Source organism: Staurois parvus, unplaced genomic scaffold, assembly GCF_062004578.1.
Source record: "Staurois parvus isolate SC_StPar_1 unplaced genomic scaffold, SC_StPar_1.0 ptg000153l, whole genome shotgun sequence".
Taxonomy (NCBI): Eukaryota; Metazoa; Chordata; class Amphibia; order Anura; family Ranidae; genus Staurois; species Staurois parvus.
The window spans coordinates 3,330,556-3,350,292 of record NW_028317949.1 but is presented as its reverse complement, the minus strand read 5'-3'; the positions used below and the strand labels follow the sequence as shown (position 1 = coordinate 3,350,292).

The window sequence follows — 19,737 nt, the reverse complement described above, 5'->3', positions numbered from 1 at the left end:
CAAAGTTTGAAATTTTCTACCCCTTTCACTTTCAGTGGTAATAGTCACTGGGGCAGATAAAAAGGGTGAACCTCTTTAAGGGGGACAACATCAGCAATAGAAATCTGACTAAAGACAAAAAATGTTTTGGCTGCAGATGCACTTTTATGCTCACCTGTTCCCTGATGGCCTTGGCTTCACAATTCATTTTTGGAAAAACTCAGATAAACTTTTAGTAATCTGTTAGATAGAAAATCTATAATGCTGCATTCACACCTGAGCGTTTTGTAGCTTGAAGCTACGTGCAAACATAAAAAAATAAATTATTCCCTATGGTGCTTTTTCACACCTGAATGCACAAACCTTTGCAGCTCAGAAAAGTGATGGAGCTTCTTTTGTAGCTCAAATCAGGCAGATTGAAGCTTTTTGAGACCCATAGAATTGCATTGATATGTGCAAAACACGCAATATGCCCATTTTGTTGCATGTTTTTAAGCGGTTATGTCCACACAGCACCAAATGATGTCTTAGAAGATACTGTTCTCTATAGGTTAATACAAAGGCTGAAGCTCAAATGCTGTAACAAAATGTGCAAAAAACACATGAAAAACACGCATAAACGTGAAAGTCAGGTGTGAATGCAGCCTAATAGCAAGTGTCAGGCTATTCTTCAGATGGAAACATGATTTACAGAGCCACTGATACTTATTAAAGCAAACCTTTCCTGTGCAGTTGTTGAAATGCTTCTAAAAAAGTTATTAGGATTCAATACTTTCCAAGTCATTGTGATGGAAAAAGTATGTAAATCAGGAAAGCCAGAAATCCTCATCCACATTCATGTTTTGGGTTAGTGACTAGTATTGAAGCCAGAGGACCATCATGGCAACTGATCGTTTCAGAATAAGCGGTCAGCAATATCTGTCAGGAAACCCTGACTTAAGTTGTTTGTTGCTTTTTAAAATTCAAGCTGCTTTGCATAAAAACTATGAGTAAATATACTGTAGACATTGGTAAAGATTCTCTTTTAGCTCTTTACAATGAAAACAACAACGCATCAGTATTTAGTTGATTTTTATTTAAATTAACAGCATTTTTTAAGTCCAATTTTCTTAGCAGCACCAAAAGAATACTGGTACATTTTATTGCAATAAAGTATACCATCATATACCGTAAACGTACAATCTATGTATCTTATAGTCCAACAAGCCATGAACATATACATTAGGTTATGAAAGGCTAAATGGACTTTTTTAAAAGCAAATAACTGTTCTGGTACCAGTGAGATCATCTCCAACTCTCTCTGGATATTTATGTCTTACATGAAAGAATTAAAGGACACCCAGCTGGCTTGAGATACTCACTGGCAGTTCAGTTGGTGATTAACTATTACGTAAAGAAGATTCAGTAAGGCACTGTTGCATATGTAGCTTCCTCTGGAGGATGCTCAATGACTTGGCCTAACTCTTAAGGATACCCACTAGATGTAGCAAGTGGTAAAACAGTTGACAATAAACTGTCACAGTAGCAATTAAGTGTTAAATCTAATGCTAACCACAATCTCCATAGAAAAAAAGAATTTAAAATCTGACTTGCGGCCGGAAATGCATTTGCTTTGTAGCATTATTAGTCATTCCAGTTTTTAACATCCATTTAGACTTCATCTTCTGTATATATTGCATATCACGACCATGCTGAAGGGTACCACCTGTGTAAGCAACAGTTATAAAATTAATTTACAAAGAGTTACAATATTTTCTAGCGGACTCAAATAAGTCTGATGATCAACACAAAAGAAGCCAGGTCAATCAAAATGATTACAAAATGCAATTTCATATTTTTCAAATGCGAACACGCACACACACGCACGCACACTTCAGGTGCCTACTAAAAGCCACCTTTGCTCTACGCTATAGTCCCAGCACCCATAAGACCCAGGTTGTTCTATACTGTAACCAGCGACCACTTTCTATGGCTCCTGGCTCTGACCCTATCTCTCCTAATTCATCCAATTAATTTTTAATTTTTAGCTAGTGAGGCAATTCAACACTGTGATGAAGAAAGCAGAGGTGGACCACAGCCTGTAATACATCAACTAAGGTAAAAAAAAGAAGGGGGTGGATTCTCTACCAGGTTTTTGCTACTCTATTCCCAACAGTAAGATTACCCCTCACTTCCACAGTCCCAGTGACATCCATTTCTGGAGTGCATTCTCCATATAGGAAACTACTCCAACAAGGATACAGAAAGGAAAAAAAAACAAAAAAAACAAATCACACACAGACAGAGGTTCTAAAAGGTCACTCTATCCTAATCTTTTTTTTTTTAAGTTTTGGCTTGAAGGAACCCGTTTAATAAGTTAAGATTTAACAGGCATATGGAGTGATCATGCAAACTACCTTTCAGGATCCCCTACCACCCAAAATGTTTGGGCTTTTTATGATGTAAATAAATCAGGATTTTATATGGTCTCCTTGTGGCCCTCTTTGCCTTCCACACCTCCACACCCAGTCCCTACCAACAGAGACAACCTTTGGACACTACCATTAGGAGAACTGCCTTAGTAATCACTGCTTAGGACCTGATGGAGAACACCTACTGCTTTTAGAGATCCAGCACCCCACACCTTTCTTCTACTTCCAAAACACTGATCATCAGACAGTGACGATCAGGTTGAAAAATAATCAGAGCACAATCCCAACTGTTCTCTGTTTATTAGGCAGTTACAAAATGTACACCACTAAACATAGAATTATTGAAAACACTTTTTATGGTTACCTATACGGCTTGTTTATGCTGTGTCTCTAAAATGTACACTGGCTTTTTCATCCATTTTGACATACTGACCTGCTGACTTCCACATCACTAAAGGACATAAAAGTGACATAGAGGTCAACAGGAGGAACTGTGGGGGAGCCAGGAAATGGACACTCCTGGAGGCATCAGTTTCTCAGCATACTTTAGGGGTGATTTCTCTGGATCAGAATGGTGTTCATCAGCATGGAGGAGCAAGTAAGGAGATATAGATATATTTTTTTTTTGTACAAGGTGAGCTCACCTGGAGAAACTATTCTATGAATGGCAAGAGACTTGCTTTACTGTCCATTTCAAATGATATGTTTAAATGCGTGATTTAACAGCAACATACATACACTGTATTGATTTTTTTTCAGTTTAGATCACTTTCCATGCTCCTTTCTGTTGGTTGTAAAGTCTACAGAAATGTAAGCAAAGGGTAAAGGCTGGTCCCATTGCTTATGTTGTCAGTGTGCTAAAAACCTACTATTTTATTGCACTTGATGAATGCCATTAGGTTCAGCCAGTTTCCGACTCCTGCTGTTGCAATAAACTTACCAGTCCCTCCAGTCCATCCCAAAGCCTTGTACTGTTGTAAGACACGGCCCACTGCTTTTTGGTTTTTGGATACAACCACAGCTCTGGACAATCCAAACTTTTGTTTGTAGTATCTCATTAATGAGCGATGACCAATCCTAGCACCTATAAACAAAATGAATGTGCTCTGTTTAAAAGAGTAAATGGCTAAAATGTTACAATAACCAGTAGTTAAATGATCTGTTCATTCACATAAACACTGTAATAAACACTTTCTAAACAGTATCTTTAGGCACAAACTTTTTTTTTTTAAAGATAGGATGGGGAAAGGTGAGACTCTGTCCCTGGGAACAAATGTCAAAGAGGGAAAAAATTCCCTCCACATTGTAAACTGCTTTCTGCATCTTTGGGTCAGGAAATGAAGGGTACTTTCCCCAATGAAAGAAAAAAAAAAAACAGACAAAAGCATTACCCTTTCCTTCCTCTAGCCAAAATGAAAACAAAAACGTTTTTGCTACACAGACACTTTTAGGAAGCAAACTTCCCAACAATAGGCCTTACTGACCAATGGTCTTAGCCATCCATTTGCCTTGAGGCCCACATTGAAAGAGTGAAAGCAGACCAAGGCTCTTTCACACGGACATTCCAACCGGGTCCATCTGCCTGTTTTACGGGCGGACCCAGTTGGAACCTCCATTCTCCTCTATGGAGAGGTGGGTGTAAAAAGACATGTGTCCATTTACACCCGCTGACATACGATCAGCCAAAAAGGGATGGATGGGGATCCAATTCCCCTACCATACTTTGGATTGGGTTGGATGAAAACGGACAGGTGGTCTGTTTTCATCCGACCATCCATTGAGGAGAGCAAGCAGACATAGAGCTGTCATCCAGTTGCTCAGCGGGGATCAGCGGGGGATATCTCTGCTAAACCGGTCCGCCCCATGTGAAAGGACCCTTAGAACAAAAAATTGGAGCTGCGATGGCTGGCCTTTATGTTTTGAATACTACTTTCAACGTTTTAGTACATTTTTATGTTCATACAGTTCAGCTAAAAAGGATTTAAAATTTGGATTACACTATCTATCTGCTAACTAGGGGGCGTGTGGGATCCCTTGGATTGTTTAAAGTAAACTTTGTTTAGTCCACATCCATGGGCACGGCAGGTTCACTACAAAGTCAGCTTATTATTAAGCCTCCCTCCTACCCAGATGTCACCATCATTTATTCAAGGGGGGCAGACACCCTGTATTTTCTGCTTTATGGTATGTACCACCATCCCTGCAATCAAAGTGCTACTTTAAGTTGGGAGTAATGACTAGCAGTATAACGTGACCTCTTAAGAAGCACTACCCCAATGCCTACGCTGAGTAAGGCTCATGTCAAAGGCATTGGCCAGATTCGAAGACATTAGTATGGGTGCATGTGTAGGCATCAAAAAAATGAGGTGGCCTGCCTGACTGCTCATCGAAGTTTAGAGCTGTTGTCAGAGTTCCTACTTAAATGGCATTTGCAGACACGTCAACTCATCTATGTTAGTTTATCTTGGTCTTTCTCATGACAGAAAAATATTGCAAAATGTCACATTCAGCCCTAATTGGTTTCATAACATAAGCAAACAGCACAACAGAATTTATAGGAAAGTTATATAAATGTTAGTAAACTATTTTTTGGTGCAGCCATGCGTATTTTTACAAATATATCCGTAACCAATAAAAACATATCATATAAAATAAATTATTTTGGTTCAGTAGTAGCTTTGAAAAGGTTGATGGCAAAATCAGACTACACATTAATCACATAGCCGATTGTTTATTGTTGCTGTAAAAAGTTGCTAAAATCTATGTAACCACTGGCGGAACTGACCAATATTGACTGTGCAGGATATGTAAGCTTTTGGCAACATCCTATAAAAATCAATACTTTTCAAAATTGCATTCTCCAGCAAAGATATATTGCAAAGCAAAACAGTGTAACCTTTTATTCACAACTGCACTGTTAGAGTAGAAATACATAGTTCCTATAGAAGTATAACATTGTCACTATACTGACAACTGGCATATTGATAAACATTTGGAAAATGTGTTAAAGATACTAATCTATACCACAAGCAACAATATTGATCTGTTGGGCAGGATTTTGTAGCTAGTATATGAACTCATTTACTTCATTTTGTGCTATAATATATCTCTGTCTCATGTCATCTTCTCCCCCTTTTCCCCATATGTAGGTTTTATTCGACCTGAAATCAATACCTAATGTTACATCGCTGCTAAAATTAACCCTGCTTTAATTTTAAATCAATAGCTGGAGCTTTACAAATTCTGCCTACTCAGCTCATTTCGCTGTTTAGATTAGCACTGATCACTGGCACCAGTAAAAAGTACAGTATTAAGATCTGATGGCTTTATATCCATAATCTTCGCACAACCAGACCACACTTTGGAAGACCTCAATGTTTTAGTTCTGAAAGGAAATTTCAAATCCATTCAGGAAAGAAAAACTTTTGAACTAAGAATGATAATTCTATTTGACACAAGAGATAAGACATTTTTATGACTCTCTCTGTGATTGTTGTCCCCCCCCCCCCCCAGTCTTTGCTTTTGCTTTGCTGTATCTTATCTCTAGTTTAACCCTAGCCTTGTGTTTCTTTCTGCTTTTTTTTTTCTCTCATCTCCAACTCCTAACACTGTAATAGTACTGCTCGGACCTTGCAGAAGGGGACATACCCCGAAAGCTTGTCCTCGAAATTGTATGTTAGTGCAAATAAAAAAAGTATCACGGACAGTACTCAATTGTTTCCTTCTTTGTTTGAAATCCCTGGTGTTCCTGGCAGTCCCTCTGCTTTCCTATTAAAAACTGAGAAAGAAACGACAGCCTCAAATGTTTCTTGTATACAACAGTGTTTTTAGTCTTGCATTTTTCCCCACTATTCCTTAGTAATTGCTTATGGTTAAAACATTGCTTGTTTTTTATGCAAAATAATGTTTGGGGTCCTCCAAAAAAAAAAAATTCACTAAAATTCTAGTCTATGGGCTAGTTCATGTCAGAATGGTGCAATTCTGGTGCATTGAACTTTAGGCACATTTTACATATCCTTCAGTTGCATTGCCACTAAAAACTCTAGAGAATGTGTTTTTTGATGAAAACGCATCAAAGAGACAGCATATTCTTTTTTTTTTTATTCACTGCACCTAAAATGCACATAAGGCACAGGTGTAAATGGGGCCTTAGAAATGTGAAGCCTGTCCAAAAACCATGCTTTTTGGATTCTTAAAGAATAACTTCACTTTTGTTGAGAAAACAAAAAATAAAAAAACAAAAATGTCTGCATCCCTTTAGAAGTGATTAACCCTTAGAGAGTAATTTGCCAAAAATGACATTGTTGTTGCAGAGGATACCTAAAACCTGACTTGTGTCTTACTGGATAATTCTTCACACAAGCAGGAATTGACATTTCTGGGGGGGGCGGTCTGTACACCAACTGTTTATAGAATGCCTTCGGGTTGCCACACTGGATTGAATTTTACAGAAAATTACAGTGGCTGCTTTTGAAAAGGAAAGGTAATGTAAAATTACAACATGGCTTGGTGTAGCAATTTTATATGCTATATTCATTTTATTTTTTTCATTTGCTATATTTTTTCCCACAAAAGTGGAGTTACACTTTAAAATAAATTCACAGGTGATTAAAGTGGAATTTCAGTGATACTGTAAAAAAAAAAAAAAAAAAACTATAGATGATGACTTTTAAAAAACAGCCACTTACCTATCCCTAGATCCCACAGTGTCCTCCCCACAACCCGTTTCTCCGGCCGTCCTGTGTTCCCGGCGCTGGCGTCTTCAGTGTGGGCACCCGATTGTGACAACTTGTGGCTTCACAGCCAGGTGCCCACTGCGCATGTGCGAGTAGCACTGCGCTTTCTGAATGGCTCCGTAGTCTTCTGGCACCTGTCACGGGTCCCAGAGGACTTCGAGGAGGGCAACTTCAGCTTCCAATCGCCTAAGCAATCACAGCAGAAGTTGGAGCGGGAACCTGTCAATTTCAGGTACGCGCTCCCCAAAGACGCCAATCCTTAACAGGGAGCAGTCATTAACGCAAAACGTCCCCTTGTGGGTGGCACTCTGCTCTAAAGGTATGTTTGGGTCACAGTTTTACTGTAATATCCAGACTGTTCAGTTTCTTCAATGATTGCCAGACATGAGCTTCCAAGATTTCTTCACACAGTAGAATCCAAACTTCCCTCTACCTGCTCACTAAGTCCTTCTGCTGCCACAAAATGTAAAAGCATAACAAATCAACCCCTATGCTTAACAATGCTTTGAAAGAAGGTGTTTTTTTTCTCCAATTGTTTGTTTAGTGATCGCCAGCATCCAATATTCGTCAGACAACAGTACTTAGTACAAAAATGCCCCTTTTCTATATGCTGTGTTGCAAACTCCAGGCATGGTCTTATGACTATTCTATGCGGATCTTACATGTACAGGCATCACTGCACAATGGACAGCTCAACGATCCTGCAGGTCCTTTGTATTAATATGAAGTTTTAACTCTGACTGCCTGACGAGCCTACTGCAGATTTTTCTTGGCATTTCATATATTTTCTTGAGTTCAACAGATTTTTGTCTTCCCTTTTTAAATCACATTTGGCTTAGTCAGTGTAGAACTCAACAGTAGCATAAAAGGTTGTATTATCTTCTGCACATGACAGAATGTATGTAATATTTTTTTTCAATCTGCTAATGCAGCAAATGGTATTTTGTTGTTATTATACTATATATATGGTATACATACATTTGTAAGGCTACAGGACAGTGGTGGTCAACTTAGTCCATAACAACCACTGGTTGGTTCAAATACTTTAAAAGGTATACATTGCAATTAAAGATGAGCGAATTATTTAAAAATTCGATTCGGCTGATTCGCCGAATTTGCGGAATAAATTCGATTCGATGCGAATTTATTCGCTGCGAATTTAACTTATAAAAGGGTGTTTCTAGGCTTCAGAGAGCCTTTATATTAGTGCAGAACACTGTACCTTTAATTTAAATGCCCTTGGAGTCTGCTGGGGAAGAGAAATAATACTGACAGTCAGTATGACATGCAGATGAGTGCCGTCGATCTTAGAATCACCGCACACTTCACTCATTTGGGCAGTCACGGGGCCAAAACCAGAGTGTGGAGCCACAGTGTGGCGGTGGAGGCAGCAGCAATGGGAGGCCATACAGCACCCTATGACAAAAATGGAAACCACCAGCAGTGTGAGGAGACCTGAAAGTGGCACATGGCAGAGTGTGGCGATGGAGACAGCAGCAATGGGAGGCCGTACAGGGACCCATGACACACTCTGGACCTGGCAGCAGCATGAGGAGGCGGTACAGGGGCCCATGGCAGAGTGGCGAAGCGTAAGCAGCTTAAATTGAAGGCCATACAGAGGCCTACGTTAAAAAGTCCCCCCAGCAGCAGTGTGGGGAGACGACTATCAAGAGTCCAATGGCAGAGTGGCGGAGCAGAAGCAGCTTCAATTGAAGGCCATACACAGGCCTAGGTTAAAAAGTCCCCCCAGCAGCAGCGTGGGGAGACGACTATCAAGAGTCCAATGGCAGAGTGGCGGAGCGGAAGCAGCTTCAATTGAAGGCCAATAGTGGTTGTGAAGCAGAAAGTCAGTTTATTGTACACAATCGGTCAATTGCAGCTTGCCGTTGGCTGGAAACTGTACGTTTGCGTCACTGGAATGCACTAATCACCCAAAAAATATTACCGCCAGCCGGCGTGTAAATGGATTTAACTCTTTGAACGTACAATAGTGGTTGTGAAGCAGAAAGTCAGTTTATTTTGCACAATCGGCAAACTGCAGCACCAACTGTGCACGACAGCCACCAAAAAAAAAAAAGGGTGTATGTCACTTTAAATTTTCGATTCTTGTGTCCCTGAGTAACAATTCTGTGTCCCTGAGTAACTATTCTGTGTCCCTGAGTAACGATTCTGTGTCCCTGAGTAACGATTCTGTGTCCCTGAGTAACGATTCTGTGTCCCTGAGTAACGATTCTGTGTCCCTGAGTAACGATTCTGTGTCCCTGAGTAACGATTCTGTGGCCCTAAAGTCTCCGTGGCCCTAATGCAGGCTATAGATGGGTCGAAAATCGGCCGATTTTTCGGCCGAAAATAAAATCGGCCGATTTTCGGATCGTTAGTGGGCTATTTGGTCGGCCGTTTTTCGGTATTTTGGCCGTTTTTTTTTTCTGTAACGTTGGAAAAAAAATCGTCCGATTTTGCCGATCGGCCGATTTTCGTGGCAATAGTGGCCAAATCGGACGATTTTTTGCCGATAAAAAATCTGCGCATGAGCAGTGACCTGCAAGAGGAAGACAAAAAGAAGAAAAAGAAGAGGATGAAGAAGAGGATGAAGAAGAAGAAGAGGAAGAAGAGGATGAAAAAGAAGAGGATGAGGAAGAGGAAGAAGAAGAGGATGAGGATGAAGAAGAAGAAGAGGATGAAGAAGAAGAAGAGGAGGATGAGGATGAAGAAGAAAAAGAAGAGGATGAGGATGAAGAAGAAGAGGATGAGGATGAAGAAGAGGATGAGGATGAAGAAGAGGATGAGGATGAAGAAGAAGAAGAGGAAGAAAAAGAAGAGGATGAGGAAGAGGAAGAAAAAGAAGAGGAGGATGAGGATGAAGAAGAGGATGAAGAAGAGGATGAGGATGAAGAAGAAGAGGATGAGGATGAAGAAGAAGAAGAGGATGAGGATGAAGAAGAAGAAGAGGATGAGGATGAAGAAGGAGGAGAAGAGGATGAGGATGAAGAAGAAGAGGATGAGGATGAGGAAGAAGAGGATGAGGATGATGAAGAAGAAGATGAGGATGAAGAAGAAGAGGATGAGGATGAAGAAGAGGATGAGGATGAAGAAGAGGATGAGGATGAAGAAGAGGATGAGGATGAAGAAGAGGATGAAGAAGAAGAAGAAGAAGAAGAAGAAGAAGAAGAGGATGAGGATGAAGAAGAAGAGGATGAAGACGAAGAAGAAGAGGATGAGGATGAGGAAGAAGAAGAAGAGGATGAGGATGAAGAAGAAGAGGATGATGGTGAGGATGAGAATGATGAAGAAGAAGACGACGAAGAAGAAGACGAAGAAGAAGAAGAGGATGAGGATGAAGAAGAAGAGGATGAGGATGAAGAAGAAGAAGAGGATGAGGAAGAAGAAGAAGATGAGGATGAAGAAGAAGAAGAGGATGAGGATGAAGAAGAAGAAGAGGATGAGGAAGAAGAAGAGGATGAAGAAGAAGAAGAGGATGAAGAAGAAGAAGAAGAAGAAGAGGATGAGGAAGAAGAAGAGGATGAGGATGAAGAAGAAGAGGAAGAAGAGGATGAGGATGAAGAAGAAGAAGAGGATGAGGATGAAGAAGAAGAAGAGGATGAAGAATAAGAAGAAGAAGAGGATGAGGATGAAGAAGAAGAAGAGGATGAAGAATAAGAAGAGGATGAGGATGAAGAAGAGGATGAGGATGAAGAAGAAGAAGAGGATGATGGTGAGGAAGAAGAAGAGGAGGATGAAGAAGAAGAGGATGAGGATGAAGAAGAAGAGGATGAGGATGAAGAAGAAGAGGATGAGGATGAAGAAGAAGAGGATGAGGATGAAGAAGAAGAGGATGAGGATGAAGAAGAAGAGGATGAGGATGAAGAAGAATAAGAGGATGAGGATGAAGAAGAATAAGAGGATGAGGATGAAGAAGAAGAGGATGAGGATGAAGAAGAAGAAGAAGAAGAGGATGAGGATGAAGAAGAAGATGAGGATGATGAAGAAGAAGAGGATGAAGATGAAGAAGAAGAGGATGAAGATGATGAAGAAGAAGAGGATGAGGATGAAGAAGAAGAAGAGGGTGAAGATGAAGAAGAAGAAGAGGATGAGGATGAGGAAGAAGAAAAAGAGGATGAGGATGAGGATGAAGAAGAAGAGGATGAGGATGAAGAAGAAGAAGAGGATGAGGAAGAAGAGGATGAGGATGAAGAAGAGGATGAAGAAGAGGGTGAGGATGAAGAAGATGATGGTGAGGAAGAAGAAGAAGAGGATGAGGATAAAGAAGAAGAGGAGGAGGATGAGGATGAAGAAGAAGAGGAGGATGAGGATGAAGAAGAAGAGGATGAGGATGAAGAAGAAGAGGAGGATGAGGATGAAGAAGAGGATGATGGTGAGGAAGAAGAAGAGGATGATGATGATGAAGAAGAAGAAGAAGAAGAAGAAGAAGAAGAAGAAGAAGAAGAAGAAGAAGAAGAAGAGGAGGATGAGGATGAAGAAGAAGAGGAGGATGAGGATGAAGAAGAAGAGGATGAGGATGAAGAAGAAGAGGATGAGGATGAAGAAGAAGAGGATGAGGATGAAGAAGAAGAGGATGAAGAAGAAGAAGAAGAGGATGAAGAAGAAGAGGATGAGGATGAAGAAGAGAATGAGGATGAAGAAGAGGATGAGGATGATGAAGAAGAAGAAGATGAGGATGAAGAAGACGAAGAAGAAGAAGAGGATGAGGATGAAGAAGAGAAGAAGTAGTAGGATGAAAATAAGAAGAATTCCAGTCCAGCAAAAAGTGTATCTGCAGAGAGCTCCGCTATTTCTGACAGTTCTCTGACAGTTCCTTCACATTTACAGCGGTTGAAACATTGTATCTATTTGTTTCCGAATAAAAACATCTGTATCCTAAATGGAAACAAATAGATACAATGTTTCAACCGCTGTAAATGTGAAGGAACTGTCGGAGAACTGTCAGAAATAGCGGAGCTCTCTGCAGGGACACTTTTTGCCGGCTGTAGAAGAGATGAAAATCGGCCGATCGGGGAAAATTCGATTCGTGCATCCGAAGTTTGCTAATTTTCGGATTCGGCACGAATCGAATTTTTCCTAATATTCGAAACGAATTCCACTTCGCCAAGTTCGATTCGCTCATCTCTAATTGCAATGTTAACATGTATAAAATGATTAACACTAAAACAGAATTACTGGTCATATCTTTCATGGTTGTAACAGAATAAGCCCCTAAAACATCTGTAAATACTATTATATATTATTTACAACAAAACAAAATTCGCTTTTCAATTAGGCCAGTTGAAACATGTTCCCAGGATACCAAGTCCAGCTCACTGATACTCAGTTGGAGCCAAAGACCTTGATAAAGAGCAAGGTCAGTACTGGAAACACTGTATTGTTTGAAACACAAATACCTGCCATATGGAACAATGAATTTGCTGAGTATATAATGCAGCATGTAGATGTGCACAGTTGCTGGTAGACAATTGTATTAGAACAAGAACAATGAATTACTGATAAGCAAACTGTGACTATGCCAGTGATACCTGATGGTAGTACCAGCTCCATTGTCTCCTCATCATACTCAAAATTCTTCTCATCGGGTACATCACTGTCATCCATTTCCACATCATCTTTTTCTTTCTGATCAGGGTAGCTGGACCTGTTAAGAGAGTGTTTTAGCTGAAATCTTTATAAACCTGTGCAAATCTACCACATTGGAATATTTTCACTGAAAACTGGCAACGACAATATAACAAGTTCATTGCATATCAAGGACCAAATTTGAACTCTAATCTATAGCCAGGAATCTCACTGTGATTGACTCTGTAATAACACATTCCCTTTTAAGAGGCAAGATTCAGGTCAGAAGTATCTGTAAAATAACTGAGTAAACTCAGAAACATCTCAAGCTGATCTCTAATATAAGCTGAAATCACCGTAAACTAGAATGTAAAATTGATCTACACAAGCCCCTATAAAAAGTGATTCTTAGACAAAAAAAAGATTATTTACTGTTCACATCATGTATCTAAACAATCTTATAGAAAAATGCTCAGACATATAACTGATTAAGTAGTGTTCTGTGAAAAAAAAAAAATATATATCACACCTAAAATATAGTACAGTTCTGAACTTTAGCAAATTTGCTGTAGTCCAAGTTCTTGAAATAGCACTTAGAAAAAGTAGAGGCAGGTGTCTCAGCTATGCTTCTTCATTAAATGTGAAGCCCAAGATACCTGAATATTACCACCAGAAACCATTTTCTCAAGTTGGGAAGGGGCTCCAGGATTAAGCAGCCATATGGAGGTTGTGGCAACATGTAGAGGAGAAGACTGTATATGGAGTATTTAAATGCAGATAGCATAATGGTTGACAGTTAAAGCAGTAGTACACCCCAAAACAAACATATCACAGCTTACCATTTCTTAGATGTGGTGGCTGAATTATTTTTCTTTTTTAGAATATATTTCTTCTATTTCATCTGGTGATCCGGCCAGCAAGTCTGTTTTTCAAAATAACAAGCTCTCCAGCAAATGTATCAGTTACACAGATGAAACATCCATTGAACACTGGCAGGAGTGCATACGATTTGTTTTTATGTAAGATATTATCCCAAAAGGAAAACAATGTTGCTGTAACTGCTTATACAGTATTAGCTGAAATTTGGCTTCAATTTGTTAATGTATTCAAATCTGCCAATACATCTAACACTCCCCTCCCTCCAGATTTACAATGCTGCTGTCTGCTGTGCTCCCTCATCTAGAGTAGGAGCACTTATACAGGAGATGTGTTACTGGCCAGATCACCAGGTGAAAACAAAGGGAAAGAAGCCTAAAAAAGAAAACTAATGCATCCATCACATCTAATGATTGGTAAGCTGCAATATATTACATTTCTGGTTTTGGGTTTAATACCACATTCTAATGGAAAGGAGTTTGCAGGTTGTGCATTTCATATATTTTCTTGAATTCAGCAGTTCTCTTTGTCTTCCCTTTTTAAATCACATTCGGGTTAGACAGTTTAGAACTCAAATGCGAAGAAAATGTTAGTGTGGATGTATGACAGCAGGCAGTCTGTGAAGGATAAAACGGTTTGTTGCAGTGTGGGGGTGAGATGGCCATGTACATTGTGTTCTGTCAAGAAGAAAGCCCCCAAAGGAATGCCATCTCCATTTCAGCCAGCTGTTTTTCAGCACAAAGGAGGGCTGGCACAGGCACAAAAGATCCCCAACGAACTGAAAGTGGACAAAATCTCTGCGCTCCCTTCTACTCAATTACTTTCCCGGCACTGCCACAAGTCTAATCCACAGTTGGCAGTCAGTACCTCTGGTACACAGGGCGCTCTGAAATGCAGCCGGCAAGCAGAGCAGAGAGTCAGAGCTGTGACAGACAGAGTGCAGAGGAACAGAAGGTAAAGGTTCCCGCATAGCAAGGGGAGAGTGAAGGCCACAGATGGGGTTTAATACAACATCCAGTATGCCCAGTGAAGTATAACTATAGGCAAAAACTATAGACGAGGTTGTTACAGTTTTTTTCTGATGCCTATGTAACCACTTGGCCCCTGGACCCTATCCACAGCTAAAACCAATAGACACTATTCTGTACTCATGCCTGGACCTATCTGCTGCCTTTGACACAGTGGACCACCCACTCCTCCTCAAAAAACTCCACTCCATTGATCTTCTTGACTGTACTCTTCACTGGTTCTTGTCCTACCTTTCTCACCTACCTTCAGAGTCATTTACAATCCCACTTCCTCCTCTCCTCTTCCTTTCTACGTCATGGCACCCTAAGGTTCTGTTCTTGGACCTCTTCTAATCCTGATCTATACCTCCTCCTTGGGTCAGTTGATACCAATACCATTTCTACTCTGAACGCACACACATCTCTCGGTCTACCACTAAGCTCACTCCATCAGTCTCCACAAGCATCACTAATCTACTAATGGACAGATCAGCCTGGGTGCCACACCACTTCCTCAAACTCAAACTATCCAAAAACCGACCTCATGATATTTCCTCCCACACGTGCCCCTTCCACTGACTACTCTGTCAAGATTGGAGGCACAACTATAAATCCATCCCCACATGCCAAGGTGCTAGATGTTACCCTGGACCCTGATCTATCCTTTTGGCCTCACATCCAATCACTGTTCAGAAGGTAAAGGTTCCCGCATAGCAAGGGGAGAGTGAAGGCCATAGATGGGTTTTAATACAACATCCAGTACACCCAGTGAAGTATAACTATAGGCAAAAACTATAGACGAGGTTGTTACAGTTTGCCGCTTCTGGAACATCTCCAAAATACACCAAAGCTCATAATTCACTCCCTGGTCATCTCTCGCCTTGACTACTGCAACTCCCTGCTCATTGGATTATCTTTACATAGGCAATCCTCATTTTAGTCCATGATGAATGCTGCTGCTAGATTTATCCACCTTAGCAACCGTTCGGCGTCTGCTACTCCTCTCTGCCAAACCTTCCACTGGCTTCTGCTCCCCCAACGAATTCAATTAAAACTTCTAACAACTTACAAAGGCATCCACAACTCTGTCCCCATCTACATCACTACCCCAGTCTCAAATTACCAACCAAATTGTTCTCCTTGTTCCTCCCAAGACCTCCTGCTCTCTAGTTCCCTTGTCACTTCCTGCCATGCTCACCTCCAGGACACCTCTGAGTCTCTCACATCCTATGGAATTCTCTACTCCAATCTGTCTGACTGTCCCCTACTCGGTCTACATTTAGACGATCTGTGAAAACCCATCTCTTCAGACAAGCCTTTCCTGCCCCCACATAATATCTGTACTTTTTTTCTTCCATCGGCTCATCCCCACAGTTATTACCTTTTGTATCAATTGACCCTCCCTTTTAGATAGTAAGCTCTAAAGAGTAGGGCCCTCTGTTTCCTACTATGTTAAATTGTAACTGTACTGTCTGTCCTCACATTGTAAAGCGTTGCACAACCTGTTGGAGCTATATAAATCCTGAATAATAATATGTCAAAACATCCCCAAACTAGAAATAAAGGATACTTTAAAAGCTGCATGAAAGTATTATGCTTGCTAAAAGCCTCTTGTACACGTTATACCAGTAGAAGCCCAAGTGTACACTGCCTAAACTAATCTGTTTGAAGCATGTAGATGTGAAGAATCTAGTCTGCACTCTGTACCAACGTTCATAAGGGACCAACACAGTTCTTCCTGAATGTCAACATCATTTAGAAAACAAGTCTCCAGTGAAAAAACAGACTTGCTAATTGCTTCCTGACAGCTCATCAGTAACCAGGCACTCTGGTTATCAGGTTTCACTATTGCACAGCCGATCTAATCAAATCAGGCATGCATAGTGAATACTCATAAGCAATCTGCAAAGCATTTGTGATCTCTTAACACCACAATGACACTTTGTAAGCTTGTCTTTTAATGAGTTGCATGGTCCTACAAGCAGCTTTCAATGCACAGCCAGGATCAGATATAATCAAGAGTCTATCAATAATGTGTACCTAGACAGTTCTTTGAGTACTCACACTAAGTTCCACTCTAATGTTCACCTATTCATAGAAGTTGGCACATTTTCACCTTGTAACTTCATGTACAGTTTGTTACACACCAATATTCTGTAAATGCAGAATCAGTATATTGGACACATTGATATCTACAAAGCCCTAGAACTAAAACTAAATGTGTGTTTAAGGGCAAGGGCGTTTACATACTTTGGTCAAAGACCTACCTTGTTGGGATTGATTTTTTCCTTTTTTTTATACATACTGTCACCAGTCAGTATCACTGCCACACCAATCATATGATGACACTGTACTGCACTGGTAACAGTATGTAAAAAAAACAATATTTTAACCACTTGAGCTCCAGAGGATTTACCCCCCTTAATGACCAGGCCTTTTTTTGCTGTTTGGCGCTGCACTAATTCATATGATAATTGCGCGGTCATGCAATGCTGTACCCAAACGAAATTTACATCCTTTTTTTCACACAAATAGAGCTTTCTTTTGGTGGTATTTTATCACCTGTGCGCTTTTTATTTTTTGCGCTATAAACAAAAAAACCACGAAACTTTTGAAAAAAAACAATATTTTCTACTTTCAGCTATAAAAAATATATCCTAAACTCAAAGTTAGTCATAAATTTAAGCCAAAATGTATTCTGTTACATGTTTTTGGTAAAAAAAATCCCAATAAGTGTATATTGATTGCTTTGTGTGAAAGTTATAGCGTCTACAAACTATGGTATAGATACTGTAATTTATGCCTTTTTTTGCTATACAGCACTGCACTAATTCAAATGATAATTGCGCGGTCATGCAATGCTGTACCCAAACGAAATTTACGTCCTTTTTTTCACACAAATAGAGCTTTCTTTTGGTGGTATTTGATCACCTGTGCGCTTTTTATTTTTTGCGCTATAATAAAAAAAAACACGAAAATTTTGAAAAAAAACAATATTGTCTACTTTCAGCTATAAAAAATATATCGTAAACTCAAAGTTAGTCATAAATTTAAGCCAAAATGTATTCTGCTACATGTTTTTGGTAAAAAAAATCCCGTGCATTAGCGGGCAAACTGGCGCCATCTAGGAGGGGCGCTAACACTATCGAAAGTCACCAGTGACACGAATACAGTGATCAGTAAAAATCTGTTCACTGTAATCAATGACACTGGTGACAGGGCAGTGAAGGGGTTAACGGGGGGGGCGATCAAGGGGTTAAATGGAATTTCTGGTGCACTAGCGGGCAAACTGGCGCTATCTGGGAGGGGCGCTAACACTATCGGAAGTCGCCAGCGACACTGATACAGTGATCAGTAAAAATCGCTTCACTGATCAGTGACACTGGTGACAGGGCAGTGAAGGGGTTAACTGGGGGGGCGATCAAGGGGTTAAACGGGATTACTGGTGTACTGGCGGGCAAACTGGCGCTATCTGGGAGGGGCGCTAACACTATCGGAAGTCGCCAGCGACACTGATACAGTGATCAGTAAAAATTGGTTCACTGATCAGTGACACTGGTGACAGGGCAGTGAAGGGGTTAACTGGGGGGGGGGCGATCAAGGGGTTAAACGGGATTACTGGTGTACTGGCGTGCAATCTGGCGCTATCTGGGAGGGGCTCTAACTCTATCGGAAGTCGCCAGTGACACTGATACAGTGATCAGTAAAAATCGCTTCACTGATCAGTGACACTGGTGACAGGGCAGTGAAGGGGTTAACTGGGGCGGCGATCAGGGGGTTAAATGTGACCTAGAGTGTTCTGTCAGTGTGTAGTGTTTTACTCACTGTTTGGATGTCTTCTTCTCTGTCTGGAATGGAATGTGTCCAGGCAGAGAAGAATGACATCATATCCTGCCCTGTGTAAATGTCAACACAGGACAGGATAGGACAGGGACCGATCATGTGATTTCAGCCAGAAATCACTCGCTGAAATCTAATGATTGATCCCTCCTGGATCGAATCGTCTCACCCGCGGGTCGGCGGACTCGCGCGCGTCCCCTACCTGCGAATGTGTCGGGAGCGCGGAGCACGTTTTAAAACGTGCTTTTGCGCTCCATTGCCGCCCTGCACACATATATACACAGTGGCAGGGCGGCAAGCGGTTAATGTCTTCATTGTCCAAAACAAGTGACAAAAAATTTACAACTTAAAAAAATGCCATGCCTTTTCAGTTTTCAAATATACTGTATATACCATAGTTTGTGGACTCTAACGTTCACGCAGACTAAATAATATACACTGATTTGGGATATTTTTATCAAAGAAATGTAGCAGGGTTTTTTTCAAAATTTTCAGCATTTTTTAGTTTATATAGCAAAACATATTAAAGTTGTTCTAAAGGCTCAGAGTTTTTTACCTTCATGAATTCTATACAAAAAGGTAAAAAAACATCTGTGCAGCATCCCCCACAGCCCCTCCTAATACAACCTAAGCCCCGCCCCCTCCCCAAGCACATATTCTTGCAAACAATCTATGATTAGGTCTCTCAATTCATTTTGTAATATATTTTTTCTCTGTTCACTATATGGCATACACAAAAGGAAGAAGGCCTGTTTTTATCTGTTCCTTTGACTAAATATGTGCTACATAGATGCAAGTATTTGTCAGCATTGATGTTGTTACTTTATGCTCATATCAATACTAATAAAACTCATTTGGATTAAAAAAAAAAAAAAGTACATTTATTTTTTCTAAGGAGCTTGCAGAGCATTGCACAGAATCGGGGGGAAAGGGGGTGCATGCCGAACATGTTACACCCTAAATACAGATGTATCATGAAACATGTTCAGGACGGTGAACTTAGCGTTTAAGTACATATATACTAAGTAATGCGTAAATGTAACACTTGCAAGTATTTATTGCTTTTCCATCAGGACAGGACCGTCTTTGCTCAGGCATTATCCAGGCTCAGTATTTACTTCCGGGAATGAGATGCTAGCTAACAGAACACACAGTTGTGAAAATCTTGCTGCCTGTGCAGTTCTTGGTGATGTTCACACAGTTCAACACAGCTCAGCTCCCTACTGCAGCCTCTCTCCTTGCTTCAAATTTACAATATTGCAATCTAATTACTACAAGAAAAAATACAGAGGAAATGCTTTTTCTTGCCTGCAACAGACTGCT

The 19,737-nt window shown here is 40.4% G+C and overlaps 1 protein-coding gene across 2 annotated transcripts in view; it reads right to left on the bottom strand.

Moving 5' to 3' along the window:
* Window positions 1–1,033: 1,033 nt before the first annotated feature.
* Window positions 1,034–19,737, bottom strand: part of ZNF622 (zinc finger protein 622) — a 29,777-nt gene continuing 11,073 nt past the window's right edge. For both annotated transcript variants that reach the window (XM_089674830.1, XM_089674832.1), the window contains exons 5-7: window positions 12,655–12,770; window positions 3,331–3,474; window positions 1,034–1,684 (exon numbers count right to left, since the gene is read on the bottom strand). In XM_089674830.1, the coding sequence (XP_089530956.1) occupies window positions 1,557–1,684; window positions 3,331–3,474; window positions 12,655–12,770 (388 nt within the window). In that variant the 3' untranslated portion in view covers window positions 1,034–1,556. The remainder of the gene's footprint in view (window positions 1,685–3,330; window positions 3,475–12,654; window positions 12,771–19,737) is intronic.